A 15,060-nucleotide genomic window follows, 5' to 3' on the forward strand; every position below is an offset into this window, starting at 1 on the left:
CCTCCCTTTCTCCCAACCACTGCTTATCTCATCCCAGAATTAAATGCAAGGGCCTGGAAGTGAGTAATGGCAAGCCAAGGCAAGGCAATGAACTGGCTGGAAAATGAAGAGAATAGCTGTTCAGAAGATGATACAGGATTCCAGAGGGAAGCAGGTCTTTAACCTCTTCTAATTAGAAAACCACTTCATCTTACAACATAGTTGACAGTGTGTGATTCAGGGTAGAAAAACTGCAAACATCAAGGCTTAGTCCCTGACTGTCTCCTCGGGGTCCCTTGGGCTTCACTTGTATTGGGAGGGCAATAAGAGAGTCTGGTTGTGACATAACTCATTTTAATTCCATTCAGGTCCCAGGGAACTCAGGGCTGTGACTGCTGCCACAAGGATAAGGGTGTCCTCCATGTGGTTGTATCCATCCCCGCTTTCATACATCTTGAGAAATGAGTTCTAGTGGTGCCTTGCACATCTACATACAGACACTGTTGAGTGCACCGTTGCTGAGGACCGTTAAATGTTCTCATTAGTCTCCTCCTCAGGGCACCATTTCCCATGCCCCTAGACTCCAGGACTCTAAATACAATTCTCTGGGTAAGTGTGGTCACTGCATCAGTCTGAGTGGAGTAAAGGACTCTTCTTTCTTATGCAAGAAATTCCCATCGTGCTCTCTAGTCCAGACACACAATGATGGCCCTAGGGATACATTAATGAAAGGAAAGGGCAGACCGTGCCTTGATATGGTGTGTATCCAAGATTTCTGGAACTTTATTTCTTAACTCCATTTATGGTCAGTTTTCAGATGAACACAACCTTCAAGAGTACATGTATTAGGTTCCTTAATTTTAACTGGAAGTGAGCCAATCATTATTTTGTTAATATTCCAGACATTTATTTAATGTTTACTTGTATGAGTTTTATGTGGAAAGATTGGTGGCATTGCTTTGGATGGCCCTATTAACTCTCCTGAGCTACAAAGGGGTGTCAAACTTGGAGCGTCAGAAATAGAATCAGAGACTTGATTTTATGAAGCTTTCCGCTAAATACTTTAGTTGTTGGTGAAATTAGACAAGTCCTTTAAGAATGTTCCATGAAATGAAGTTAGTTTGAATGCAGTTGCTAAGCAGCCGGGCCAACTCTGCACTCCGTCCGCAGCTCCGCCCCCTGTGGTGGACCTTAGTGCCATGTCCCGCCCCCAAGGAGGCGGGACGAGGGAGAGGCGCACAGGCGCACTTGCGCTCTGCCGGGCGCCTCGGGCCTGTGGGCCCTGGGCCGCCCGGTAGCAGGATTCTTGGGTCCGAACGCTGCGGTGGTGGCTGCGGTGGTTGCCGAGCCCTCCCGCTCCAGCTGGTCTGACCAGTGAGACCGCCGCACGGAAGCAGAAATGCCCCTGACGCCGCCAGCCTGGCTCCTACTGTGGCTTAGTCTGCTCCTGAGCTCCGTCTGCCCTGCCCTAAAAACGGCTGCGCAGGCCAGCGCCAGCACAGGTGCTGCTTGCGACCTCGCGGATTACCTTGCCTTTTCTTCCTGCCAGGCTCCTGCACCCTTCCCGCGTTCCCTGCCTGCATCCACCCTGGCCTCGCTCTCCTCCTCCCTCCCACGGCTCCTTTCCTCTCCTTTCTGCATCCTGCCAAGCACTCGTTTCACATGCTTACCTTCTACACATCCCTCTGTCTGGATCTCTTCCTGTCTCCATCCATCCTCCATTAATTATCTTTCCCCTCAATCGCTCTCCTTTTGATCGCTTCGTATTTTCCTCTTGTCACTCCATCCCATCAATGCATCTTGCCCCTCCTTCCTTCATTCCTTTTACTCCGTCTCTTTTCCTTTCTCCCGTCTTCCCTCCTCTCTTCCTTTTGTCCATCCAACTTTCCTTTACTTTCTTCCCCTCTTCTGTTTTCTCATGCAACTCCGACCGCCCTTCCTTCCCTTTATCAATCCTCTTACTACGTTCTGTTCTTTTCTTTCCCTGGAGGCAGTGGCTAAAGCCTCACACTGCTCCTCCCCTCCATTCCCCCCTCTGGTATCTCAGTATTGGAAATGAGAGATGGGAGGGATTCTCAGGTAACTTCACTAAGTTCCTTCCCTTTGGTACAGGTGCTCTGAATGTCCTTCTCATCATTGTGGACGACCTGCGCCCCTCCCTAGGCTGTTACGGGGATAAAATAGTGCGATCTCCAAATATCGACCAGCTAGCAGCTCACAGCCTTCTCTTTCAGAATGCCTTTGCACAGGTATGTTCCAGGACCTGGGTGTGTGTCTTCTCATGCACCTGGAGTCGGTGGCCCTTTGGTTACCTAGTGGTGGTGCTGACTGTTCCAGGAACCTCCTTGGAAGAGGACAGCATACACTGAAAAGCAAGGGTCCAGGAAATTTAGTAGTCTGCTCCCAAGGAAGCCCTCAAGACTGGTCCTTTTACATGGGTGGAGGGAGGCCCTTTTATATGCATGATAGCCCTGGCCAACTTCCTCTCAGAAGGCAGAATTTTTGCTGTTGTAGAATGCTACCAACAGTTCTTTGTACCTATTGAGCTGGGGGGTGAATGCCAGCCCCCTGGCCAGGGTTGTCCTTCCTCAGGCCCTTCTTAGGGTGACTCCCAAGAATATCATTCTCTCTGGGCACCTGGAGATGCCATCACATATGAACACACACACGCACATACACACACACACACACACACACACACACATTTGCTGGTCTTTGGCTGATTTTGCTGCCTTCTTTTGCTGGGAAGATGCAAAATGTCTGGCACGTGGGTGAGGCGCATATCCCAGTGGTTGGCTTTGGAAACTGCATGACTCAGCTGCCAGGCTGTTGCTGAGGACCTGGGGAGGTTGCTTAGTTACCTGACAGATTGAAGATGGGTTTTGCTGTAATCACGTTGACCTCTGTTTCTGCTTCCTGACAGCAAGCAGTGTGCGCCCCAAGTCGTGTGTCCTTCCTCACTGGGCGGAGGCCTGACACCACTCGCCTGTATGACTTCAACTCCTACTGGAGATCGCATTCCGGAAACTTCTCCACCATCCCCCAGTACTTCAAAGAGAATGGCTATGTGACCATGTCGGTTGGAAAAGTCTTTCACCCTGGTACTGCTGCATGCCTGAAATCTGAATTCTTTGGTTTCCTGCCTCGAGGCAGAAATCCCCTGCTGGGTTCAGGCAACTTTTGCAGAGGCTTTTTGCTGCTGCATGCCTTCTTAGTCAATACTGCCTTTCTAGATAATCCACTTCCCAATTTGGCTTCATGTCTGCACCGAAAGTGAAAAAGGGAAGGAAGTTTGTCTTCTTTTTGGAAGCTGGAGGTGATGCTATGAGTGTCCCTTGTCTCCTTAGGTGATGGGAAGGTCACTGGCTAGTAAGGTATCGGTGTTGGGTGTGTGAGTTCACTCTGGGCCTCAACTGGTGCCCTGTCTGTAAAGGTGGAGTGGGATGAGCACACTGAAGGATCTTACATGTGGCCAGAGCTGCTGAGGACTTGTCCAGTAAACCGACTCTGTTTTTGTTGGGGTTACTCTTCACTCTCTGAATTACATCAGAAAGAGGAGTGTTACCTGGTACCCAGGGTCTATAGGTTGTTCAGTTCTGATCTTAAAAAGCTGCTTGATTAACTAGCTGTCTTCATTATAGGAACAACAGTTTTGAAACATAAACAAGAGCCCTTTTGTTTGAGGGGGTGAGATGGGTGCTGGTGGTTCATGCTGGTAATACTAGTTACCCAGGTGACTGAGATCTGAGAGTTTTTAATGTACACAGTTTTGAGGATTTTTATTGGTTAGTTGTGCATATTTAAAGAAACCTTGATAACTCTTTCCATAAGCTAGGACTAGACTATTGACTTTGTCCTTTGTAGTGAAGAGGCACACACACACACACACACACACACACACACACACACACACACACACACACACACACACGCCTGTACATTGTTTTTACCTGTATTCCATTTATTCTCTTTCTCTACCAAATTGTCTGTTAATTGTTGCATACTGGCAGGCTTCATAGCCTTCTTCCAGAGCCCATGAACATAGCATTCAGTTGAACTATGTCAATCGACCAGAAATTATGGGGCCAAAAGCCCATCAATTAAACTTCTTATAGCTTGGTGCTCCAGCCACTTATATCCTTTGCTTGAGGGCAGCTGGAGGGAAGTGAGTTTTAGAGAGAGGAGGAAGTAGAGCAGCAGGTGGAGCTTGTATTGGGGAAGGGAAGTCAACTGAGGCCTGTTACTGTTGCTTACCCTCATTCTTCCTGATGATTAGATTTGGAAACTAGATTCTAAGTGTGGTATCCTAGCTAGAAAACAAAATCTTGCTGCAGTCCTTGAGGAAATAGTTTTCAACTAGATCTGTTCTCAAGATCATTTTATCATGTTTGGGCCTGTTCATGGATGACAGTAGCATCATGGATTGTCAGATGTGTATCATTTACTGTGCTGGCTGTTCATTGAATCCTCTGAACAGCAAAAAAGGTCGATTTTTTTTATCATCCTCATTTCATGAGGTAGAATTTGAGCTCATACCACACAGGTAGCTTGCACAAGCCTGCTAGGTGCTAAGGCACAGCGTGTGACCCTTGGCCTTCTAAAATCATTCCCACCATGATTGATTGCTCTGTCTATAAGCCCTTCATTCAGTGATTCTTGTCTTTGAACCTCTTCTGGTGCTCCTGATTGGAGGCTGCAACAGACCACTGTGTTGTGTGTGGTCCTTCTCCTGCCTCTCATGCCCCTCCGATCCTCCTGGCTTTCCTATAGATCACTCACAAATCTCACTGACTTCTAAACATTCTCCTTTCAATCCTCACCTTAACTATGTGTACTCTGTCTTGGGTAATTCCCTAGTTAAAAGACACTTGTGTAATTTAAAAAGTTACTTGATTAGCATATGTTGTATGGGGCAGTGACTTTGCCACACATGTCACCCATGTTTCCCAATCAACCTCCTTTCTCTCACCACTCTTCCTCCTCAAAACACATTCAGCAGGCTGCTTGATTTTCATATATGTAGATAAGCCACATGGTCTGTACTTGAAAAAATTATTTTCTTGTAAAGTTACTGTACAGAGGGGTTACAGTTACATCAGTAAGGTGATGAGTACGTTACTTATTCAGCATTGCTACCCCCTCCTTTGTTTTCCTCCTTTGTTTTACTATCCCTTTCCTCCCCACCTCCTCAACTCATCCCTCCCCTAAAGTTGTAAAGTTCCTTTCCAACATACTGTCTTGTGGGTATCGTTGTTGCAATGGGTCATCCTGTGTCCTTCTTTCAGCGTTTTGTTATTCCCCTTCCCCTTCCCAAATTAGATAAATGTACATACAAGATGCAAGGCACCAAAATCAAATTCAGTGACAAAAGGAATATACCACAGGAGGAAAAACATACGAAGAAACAAAAAATCGCAGAGTACATCAAACAACAACAACAAAGAAAGAACTCTTGTGTGCATATCTTGGGGTTCATTTTGTTTAGTTAGCATCATCTTATATTGTCATATGTACATAGCTTTTGAGCTTTTCTGCTCATCTGAGAAGATTATCTTAGACATATACTAATTATTGCAAATAAGGGAAAGCATGGGACCTATATTTCTCTGGGTCACTTCACTTAATATGATTTTTCCAAGTCTTTCCATTTCCTAACAAATGGGGCAGTGTCATTCTTTCTGATGGAAGCACAGAATTCCACTATCTATATCTATATAAATAAATGTATATATAGTGTGTGTACACATACATACACACACACACACACACAATACACATTTTCTTGATCCATTCATCTACTAAGGGGCATCTGGGTTGGTTCCATATCCTAGCTTTGGTGAATAATGCTGTGATAAACATAGTTGTGCTGGTAGCTTTACTATGGTCTTGTTGGTGATCATTGGGGTAAATGCCCAGAAGTGGGATTGCTGGGCCATAGGGGACAGCCTCTTCAGTAAATGGTGCTGGCAGAATTGGCTAACACATGTAGAAAACTGAAGTTAGATCCTTATATATCACCCTGCACCAGAATCAACTCCAAATGGATCAAAGACCTCAAAGTAAATCAGACACCCTGAAAACATTACAGGAAGGAATAGGAGAAACCCTAGGGCTTCTTGGCACAGGCCGACATTTTTTTAATAAAGACCCAGAAACACAACAAATCAAAGAAAGTTTGGACAAATGGGATTGCGTGAAACTGCAGAGCTTCTGCACGGCAAAAGACATAGCTAGTAAGATCAATAGAAAGCCCATGGATTGGGAGAAGATCTTTACTAGCTATACAACAGACAAGGGCCTCATATCTATTATATACTTAGAACTAAAAAAATTAAATCCCCCAACAACAAAATCCCCAAAGAAACAACTGTCCCATTAATAAGTGGGCTAAAGAATTACAGACTTCTCTGAAGAGGAAATAAGAATGGCCAAGTGACACATGAAGAAATGCTCAATTTCTCTGGCCATAAAAGAGATGCATATCAAAACAACATTGAGATTCCACCTCACCCCAGTTAGAATGGCTATAATTAGAAATCTAATTAACAACAGATGCTGGAGGGGATTTTTGCCAAAAGGGAGCCCTATTGTACTTTTGGTGGGAGTGTAAACGTGTTCAACTACTCTGGAAAGCAGTATGGAGGTTCCTCAAAAGGTCTGTACTTTTTAAATGACCATTTTCCTTTTTTTTTACCTTTCCTTTTCCTTTTCCAGAGGGCTTGAATTTTGGGCCTGGGTGCTGTCCCTGAGGGTAGCACTCTACCACTTGAGCCATAGCTCCACCTCCAGCTGTTTGTGGTTAATTGGAGATAAAGAGTCTCAAGGACTTTTCTGCCTGGGCTGGTTTGGAATTGTGATCCTCAGATCTAGCCTTCTGACTAGTTAGGATTATAGGCGTGATCCATCAGTGCACCTGGCTTTAAATGACCATTTTAATTAGCATACTTCTATGTTTTTGACAGCTAGTAGTCTTTCCTTTTTTTAAAAAAAACATCCATGGCTTTATGTTTCCTTGTAGCTAGACTTTAAACTGCTAAGCTTTGGGCTGGGTTTCGGTTTCACAACTGAGAACTTGAATTTCGATTCTGAAGGCATGGGTTTAAATTTGAGATGACTCATCTAATATCTAACTGTGACTGGGCAAGGTGTGGGCTGAGCTTTCTCTGAGCCACCCTCTACTCCCCTGTCTTATAGTGATGCCGATGTTTCTATGTGTGTGTGTGTTGGGGGTGGGGAGGTGGCTGGCTGAGGATGTTCTGGTTTGGATCTAAGGAGCTTTAACAGACTGGCTGATCTTCCCTTGTGGATCACTTCTGAAGAATCTAGCACAAACAAGGACTTAGGAAGTGGGAAATCAACTGGAGATCTTGAGAGTTGGCTTTAGTAGGAATGTATCATCGGGCCTGAGCTCCTGATTTCATAATTGAGGAAAACTGAGGCCCAAAGAAAGGAGGCTCTACTTGTTTACAACGTTTTAATTTGGGGCAGTAGGCATTGAAAGACCCTTCATGTTTTGCTTAATGGCTTTCTTCCCTCTTTCAAGGTATATCTTCAAATTATAGTGATGACTCTCCATATAGCTGGTCTTTCCTTCCTTACCATCCCTCCTCAGAGAAGTATGAAAACACTAAGGTAAGACAATGAAAGGGCTGCAGGCCTGAGGAGGAAGCACTTTCGTGTCTAGCAAATTGAACTATTGTATGCACTGTACATGCTTTTAGGCTGATTATATAAGATTTATGAATTTCACTTGTGTTTTATGTCTTGTAGAGACTAATGTTGGGATCTTTAGCATTAGGTCTGATGGAAGCAGTGACACCTTCACTATAGAAGCTGATAAGTACTTTTTGTCCTAGAACCTTAGTGGACTCAGACTTAATGGCTTTTTTTTTGTCGGTCATGGGACTTGAACTCTGGACTTGGGCATGCAATCTCTGAGTTGTTAAGCTCAAGGCTAGTGATCTACCACTTTGAGCCACAGTGCCACTTCTGGTTTTCTGGCAGTTAATTGGAGATAAGAGTCTCAAGGACTTTCTTGCCCAGGTTGGCCTTGAACCATGATCCTCAGATCTCAGCCTCTTGAGTAGCTAGGATTACAGGCATGAGCCACTACCGCCCAGCTAATGGCTTCTCTTTTAATTAGTATACATTAATTGTACAAAGGGTTTCATTGACACATTGCCATAGATATGTATAATATACTTTGATCTGATTCATTCCCCTTTATTAAACTCTTTATACTTTATTCCCTTATCTCCTTTGTTCAAACATTATTTATTGGGTTTGATTATGCAATCCTTATGCTATATATATATATATATATATATATATATATATCCATACATACATACAGACACACACACACACATATATATATATACACACACACATATGTAATTTTTAGTTAGTTGTTGGGCTTGAATTCATGGCCTGGGTGCTATCCCTGAGCTCTTTTTCCCAAGGCTAGTGCTTTACCAGTTTGTGCCACAGCTCCACTTCCATTTTTTTTTTTTTGGTCAGTCATAGGGCTTGAACTCTGGGCTTGGGCACTATCCCTCAGCTCTTCAGCTTAAGGTGAGCGCTCTACCCCTTGAGCCACAATGCCACTGCCGGTTTTCTAGTAGTTTATTGGAGATAAGTGTCTCACGGAGTTTGCTGCCTGGGTTGGCTTTGAACTGTGATCCTCAGATCCAGCCTCCTCAGTAGCTAGGATTATAGGCATGATCCATCAGCGCCCGGCTGCACTTCCATTTTTTGAGTGGTTAATTGGAGATGAGTCTCTTGGACTTTTCTACATGGGCTGGCTTTGAACCATGATCCTCAGATCTCAGCCTCCTGAGTAGCTAGGATTACAGGCATGAGTCACTAGTGCCTGGCTTGTACTGTTTTTCTATCATATTTACTTCTCACTCTCCTTTTCCACTCCTCCTCTGTGTTTCCTGCTACTTCACCTCTCTAGAGAGTTCTCTTTTGCTTTCATATCCCATTAATAATAATAATAATTATTATTATTATTGGTTCCTTGGTGCTCGCTCTGGATGAGGCTCTGAACTGAGGACTATAGTTGCTGAGACATAGGAGAGACAAGGAGAACCTAAGCTACAGGATCCTCAGCCTGAGTCAGAGAAAGATATACAATCTTATCTTGGGATTAATGCATAGATTTAGCTATTGAAACTTCTGGTATGGATATCATAATTTCATAGCATTCATTTGTAGAATCTAGACTTTATTGTTCTAGAACTGCACCTTGACCCATGTCCTTGTACATTTGCTTAGCTTTTTGTTCTCTCCTTTAGCTTTTTTGCTCAAGGCTGGTGCTATGCCACTGGAGCCACAGCTTTACCTCTGGCTTCTTGGTGACTAATTGAAGATAAGATTGTCATGGACTTTCTTGCCCGCTGGTTTCAAATTGTGATTATCAGATCTCAGCCTCTTGAGTAGCTAAGATTACAGATGTGAGCCAGCAGCACCTGATGAATTTATACTTTAAAGACACAGACACACACACACACACACACACACACACTCACATACACACACACACAGAGCAATAGTGAGAGAACTTAATTATAACTAGTTGAGGAGTCATGAGGGGGGAGGGAAGAGAATGATGGAGGGTGAATAATATCAACACATTTGAAGATGGCATGAAGATGTATGAAGATGATCTTAAAAATCTCAATGAAAGCTATTGATCAATAGTGGGGTGAGTGGATGAGGGAAATACCAATAGAGAGGGTTATTCTGATGAAAATATATCATGTAAGAAATACCATGGTAAAACTCCTCAGTGCAATTAATATACACTAACAAATGAATGAGAAGAGAGTAAAACAGGCTGTTTGGGTAGTGGGGAGATGAGGACCAGTGGGAGGGTAAAGGGTGAATTGAGAATATAAATGATGGTGAATATGGGCAAAACACTTTATTAGAATTTTTGAAAATAATAACAATGAAACAAATTGAAATTGTTTTAAGAAATGAGAGGAGATATGGCAGATGAGATTAATAGAAGACATTAAACACATGTCTAGAAATGTTGCAATGAAATCCCTTTAGTATGACTAACGTGTACTAATACAAAAATGTTAAAAAAGAAGAACATATCCACACCAAAGGAAAAAAATAAAGCATTACAGGAAACCAAAGGATTTACAAAGAAACATAGTCTTGGCTTGGGGGAAATTCCCAATGTATTAATGAAACTAAAACCCACATTTAAGAAATTGAGGTGCATACTATAATGATATCCAATTTCAATTGTTAATTAAAACTTAAAATTTTCATTTATTTATGTATTTGTTGCTACTCAGAACCTGTAATCCTAGCTAACAGTAGGCTGAGATCTGAGAATGAGAGAAACATATTAAAATCCTTAGCTCATTTTAATTGACTTATCTTTGTTGAGGTATTTTGCTGTTTTTCAAAATTTAGTTTATGTGGTATCCTTTAATTAGTTACCACCTAGAGTCAGAGAATTCACCTCTGAAGCTAAATATTGTGGCTTTCTAGTCCCTTTGTGGGAAAGAAGAAACATTTTCTGGTTGAATTCTATTTCATCTGTGCCTGTTCAGTTTGAAAGATAACACTTAGGGGGATGGTGACAGGTTTATTAAATTTGTGTTTTGAGCAATCTATTTCTTACCCTTAAAATGTTGTTGTTACATATTTTGTTTTAAAGACATGTAGGGGGCAAGATGGAGAACTCCATGCCAACCTACTTTGCCCTGTGGATGTGAAGGATGTACCAGAGGGTACCTTGCCTGACATACAGAGTACTGAAGAAGCCATCCGATTATTGGAAAAGATGAAAACACTATCCAGTCCTTTCTTCCTGGCTATTGGGTATCATAAGCCACACATCCCCTTCAGATATCCTAAGGTGAAGAGCTAGCTGCAAGTGATCCAGTAGTCACTACAGCTGTGTTTTATTTGTTGAGAGAGGCATTTGTATACCGAAGGTGGCAATATCCCACCATCTGCAGTCATTAGGGATGTCTGCTGGGCACAAGTATACCTAGTGGCATAAAGATAGGGGTCATAGATCAAGTCCAAGAAGTAATTTCAGGACACACATGAATCTTAAAAGAAATGCTTAGCTATTCCTTTCCCTTTGCTGAAGGATTTTGTTACCTTCCATTGAATGCATTGTGCAATTATAGGTTGGATGGTGAGATCATCATAGAGAAGTGAGTCAGAGAGAGCAAAGCCTGTAACAATTAGAGATGGTACTTAGGGAAAAATTCTATGACACTGTCTTTCTTCCTGGATCCTGTTAGGTCAGACCTTGTAAACACAGGATGTTGCTTGTTGAGATCTCAAATCCTGTATTTGCTTGTCATTTAGAGCATGTAGTTCTTTTTATTATCCAGTTCAGGTTTTCCTTACATTATATTTCTCCTTTACATTTTCCTTGGGCAGTCCAGCCTTTGATTTTACAAAAATTGTTCCTTACTTAGAATGAAAATAGAAACCAGCAGTCATGCTATTTTGCTTTGATTGGCCCAGGGGATCTTCATTTTCCAGCAGAAGCTGTCAGCTCCCTTAGCAAAAGACAGTGAGACTATCTTCTTGTGCCTCTTTTCAGACAAAAAAAAATCCCCCAAACTGGTCTGACGGCAAGTCTTTGAAGAGCATTTTTATAAGGCCTAGCCCTTGGGTGGCACCTGAGAAGTTTCACTTTGTGAGTGTCCTCACCATTTCCCGAACTGACAGAGTGGCTTAAACTGTGTCCAAGCTGTTCAGTCAAATGTTACTAAATGCCAGAGTCTGTTTTCTATCTGAGAGTCTAAAGTTTTGACATGGTCTAGGTAAACAGAGAGTACCGAGCCCTGAGTCAAAAGTGAGTGCTGAGGTTTGAGTGAGCCAGGGAAGCTCATGTGTGCTGTCACACACCTCATTGCTGGGACAGTAAATTGCATCCTGTGTAATTTCTCTGGAAAGACTTTCTCTGGAAGCTTGCCAGTGCTTTTTTTTGCATTCTTCCCCCTTAGACAATTTTTTCTTACTTTCTGTGCTTAGTATCCTTTCACTATAATAAACTATTACTGTGAATGCGGCTGTATACTGAGGCCTGTGAGGTCTAGTGGATTACTGAAGCTGACGGGTTCTGGGGAATTCATGACACTTTATGACACCTTTACAGATTGGGAACATGTGAGGGGGGACAGTGTAGCATCTATCTATATGGGGAAAGACAGCTGTTGATGCTTGGTTTGTAGGAAATCGAACGGCAGGATTTCATTACCGTTGGCATCTGACAAGAGTAACCTAAGGCCTGACCTTAGATTAGGGCAGGGGTGAGCACCTGGGGAGCATTGAAGAGCTACCACATAGAACACCCATAGTCACAGCCTGGTGCCTTTGTCACATGAATGACAGCCTTGTGGCTTTGTGTTTTCTTTTTTCTCAAGGAATTTCAGAAGTTATATCCCTTGGAGAACATTACCCTGGCCCCTGATCCCCAAGTTCCTGGTGGCCTTCCTCCTGTGGCCTACAACCCTTGGATGGACATCCGCCAGCGAGAAGATGTGAAAGCATTGAATATCAGTGTGCCCTATGGCCCAATTCCTGTCGACTTTCAGGTACCAAGGACATATTTTGTGCATATATCAGGCACTAATAGTGTGATTTCATCAACAAGGCAACTTTTCTCTGTAGATTTTATTGTATCATCTTAAGATCTATCATATCTTATAAGAATCTTATTAATGCTGTATGGTAGGGCACACCTGTCATCAGAGCTGCTGTGGAGGTAGAGACAGGAGGATTGTGGTGTGAAGCCAGCCTGAGCAAAAAAATTAGCAAGCCCCCTTCTCAAAAACAAGTCAGGTATGGCACCACGTGCCTGAAATCTCAGCTCTTTCAGAGGTAAGGATCACTGTCTGAGACCAGCCCAGGTAAACATGTGAGACCCTACACGAAGAATAAACTGAACCCAAAGGGGCTAGGAGGGGCACATGGGCCAATGGTAGAGCATTTCCTAGAAAGGATAGACTTTGTCTCATCTCTCACTTCAGCCTCTCAGTTCTATCCTGGTCACCAACTCATCACAATCCCCCCTTCTTACTGTGTATGTATTCTGGGGATATCCAAAACATGGCTTCACTCCTTCCCTGAATTTCCAAAGCCCTGTGGCAGGCCACTTCCAGTTCTTGCCAGTCCCTCAGCATGCTCTTCCTACTTGCAGTGCCTTGATCCTGAGACAGTCCATCGATAAGGGCTGCCAGAGTGAATCCATGCTGCCAGGGGGTAGAGACCCCCACTGTCCCCGAGAGCACTTTGCTTGGGTCCTCCCACATGTCCTGAAATGTTTTCCTTTCTTTATATTAACTTTTCCTGCATCTTCCCCTTTCTCCCCTGCCCCTCAAGGGCAGTATAGAATGCTCAGCTCTGGTTGTTTTCATGGTCCCTGTGTTCATTTGTTCATCATCCTCTGCTTGGGCTTCTACCTCCATTGGCAGCACTCTGACTTTGTTGGCGAATAGAATCCAACCTTGACCTTCTCTAACTTCTGTGCTTCTTTCTTTCTTTCTTTTAATTTTGTTTTATTTGTGAACATACTGTACAGAGGGGTTACAATTGCATGGGCAGGATAATGCGTACATTTCTTACCAAGCATTGCATCCTCCTCCTTTGTTTACCCTTCCCATCCCTTCCCAGCCTCCCCCCTCCCCCCCAATCCCAATCCTTCTCCTTCCCCCCACTTCCCCCCCCCCCCCGCACCGACGTTGTAAAGCTCGTTTTGGACATGACAACTTGTACTTCTCACTGTTGCAACAGGTCCACCGGTATCCTTAAACAACTGGTTTTTCCCCATCTCCTCCACAAGTTATACTGACATCAAATATAGTGAAAGCAGGGGTTATACTGTGGGGGAGGGACATACAAAGCAACAAAGAGATAATCTTATAAATGCGTTAGAAACACATGCATGAAAGAAAAAAACATTAAAATACATATCTAAGGGTTCATTTTCCTGACATCACATTATCTGACCTTTTCCGCTTGACTCATACATATACTAGATATTGTATATAAGGGAAACCATGGGACCTATGTTTCTTTGGGCCTGGCTTACTTCACTTAATATAATTTTTTCCAAGTTTTTCCATTTCCTAACAAATGTGGCAATGTCATTCTTTCTGATGGAGGCATAGAATTCCATTGTGTATATATACCACATTTTCTTGATCCATTCATCTACTGAGGGGCATCTGGGTTGGTTCCATATCTTAGCTATGGTAAATAATGCTGCAATAAACATTGTTGTGCTGGTAGCTTTAGTGTGGTCTTGTTTGTGCTCATTTGGGTAAATGCCCAAAAGTGGGATTGCTGGGTCATAGGGGAGTTCTATGTGAAGTCTTTTCAAGAACCTCCATACTGCTTTCCAAAGTGGTTAAACAAGTTTACATTCCCACCAACAATGAAGTAAGGTTCCTTTCTGTCCACATCCCCTCCAGCATCTGTTGTTGTTAGAGTTCTTGATTTTTGCCGTTCTAACTGGACTGAGGTGATATCTCAATGTTGTTTTGATTTGCATTTCTTTTATGGCTAGGGATGTTGAACATTTCTTCATGTGTCTATTGGCCATCCTTCTTTCTTCTTCAGAGAAGTTTCTCTTTAAGTCTTTCACCCACTTATTTATTGGGCAGTTGTTTCTTTGGGGATTTGTTGTTGGGGGGTTTAATTTTTTGAGTTCCAAGTATATTTTAGATATGAGACCCTTGTCCGTTGTATGGCTAGTAAAGATCTTCTCCCAATCTGTGGGCTTTCTATTGATCTTGCTAGCTACATCATTTGCCCTGCAGAAGCTCTGCAACTTTATGCAATCCCATTTGTCCAACCTTTCTTTGATTTGTTGTGTTTCCGGGTCTCTATTCAGAAAATTTCGGCCTGAGCCAAGGAGACCTAGGGTTTCTCCTATTCCATCCTGTAATGTTTTCAGAGTGTCTGCTTTGACTTCAAGGTCTTTGATCCATTTGGAGTTGATTCTGGTGCAGAGTGATATATAAGGATCTAGCTTTAGTTTTATACATGTAGTTAACCAATTTTGCCAGCACCATTTACTGAAGAGGC

At 43.0% G+C, this 15,060-nt stretch overlaps 1 protein-coding gene across 4 annotated transcripts in view; it reads left to right on the plus strand.

Annotated features, from left to right (window-relative positions):
• Positions 1-1,246: 1,246 nt before the first annotated feature.
• Positions 1,247-15,060, plus strand: part of Ids (iduronate 2-sulfatase) — a 34,490-nt gene continuing 20,676 nt past the window's right edge. For all 4 annotated transcript variants that reach the window (XR_001175423.1, XM_013025975.1, XM_013025973.1 and 1 more), the window contains exons 1-6: positions 1,247-1,481; positions 2,092-2,228; positions 2,903-3,080; positions 7,523-7,611; positions 10,664-10,864; positions 12,396-12,566. Coding sequence is in view for 3 of the 4 variants with exons in the window: in XM_013025975.1 (XP_012881429.1) it covers positions 1,379-1,481; positions 2,092-2,228; positions 2,903-3,080; positions 7,523-7,611; positions 10,664-10,864; positions 12,396-12,566 (879 nt within the window). In the remaining variant the exon portion in view is untranslated. The remainder of the gene's footprint in view (positions 1,482-2,091; positions 2,229-2,902; positions 3,081-7,522; positions 7,612-10,663; positions 10,865-12,395; positions 12,567-15,060) is intronic.

The sequence above is a fragment of the Dipodomys ordii genome, unplaced genomic scaffold (assembly GCF_000151885.1).
Source record: "Dipodomys ordii isolate 6190 unplaced genomic scaffold, Dord_2.0 Scaffold89, whole genome shotgun sequence".
In the NCBI taxonomy this organism is placed as follows: Eukaryota; Metazoa; Chordata; class Mammalia; order Rodentia; family Heteromyidae; genus Dipodomys; species Dipodomys ordii.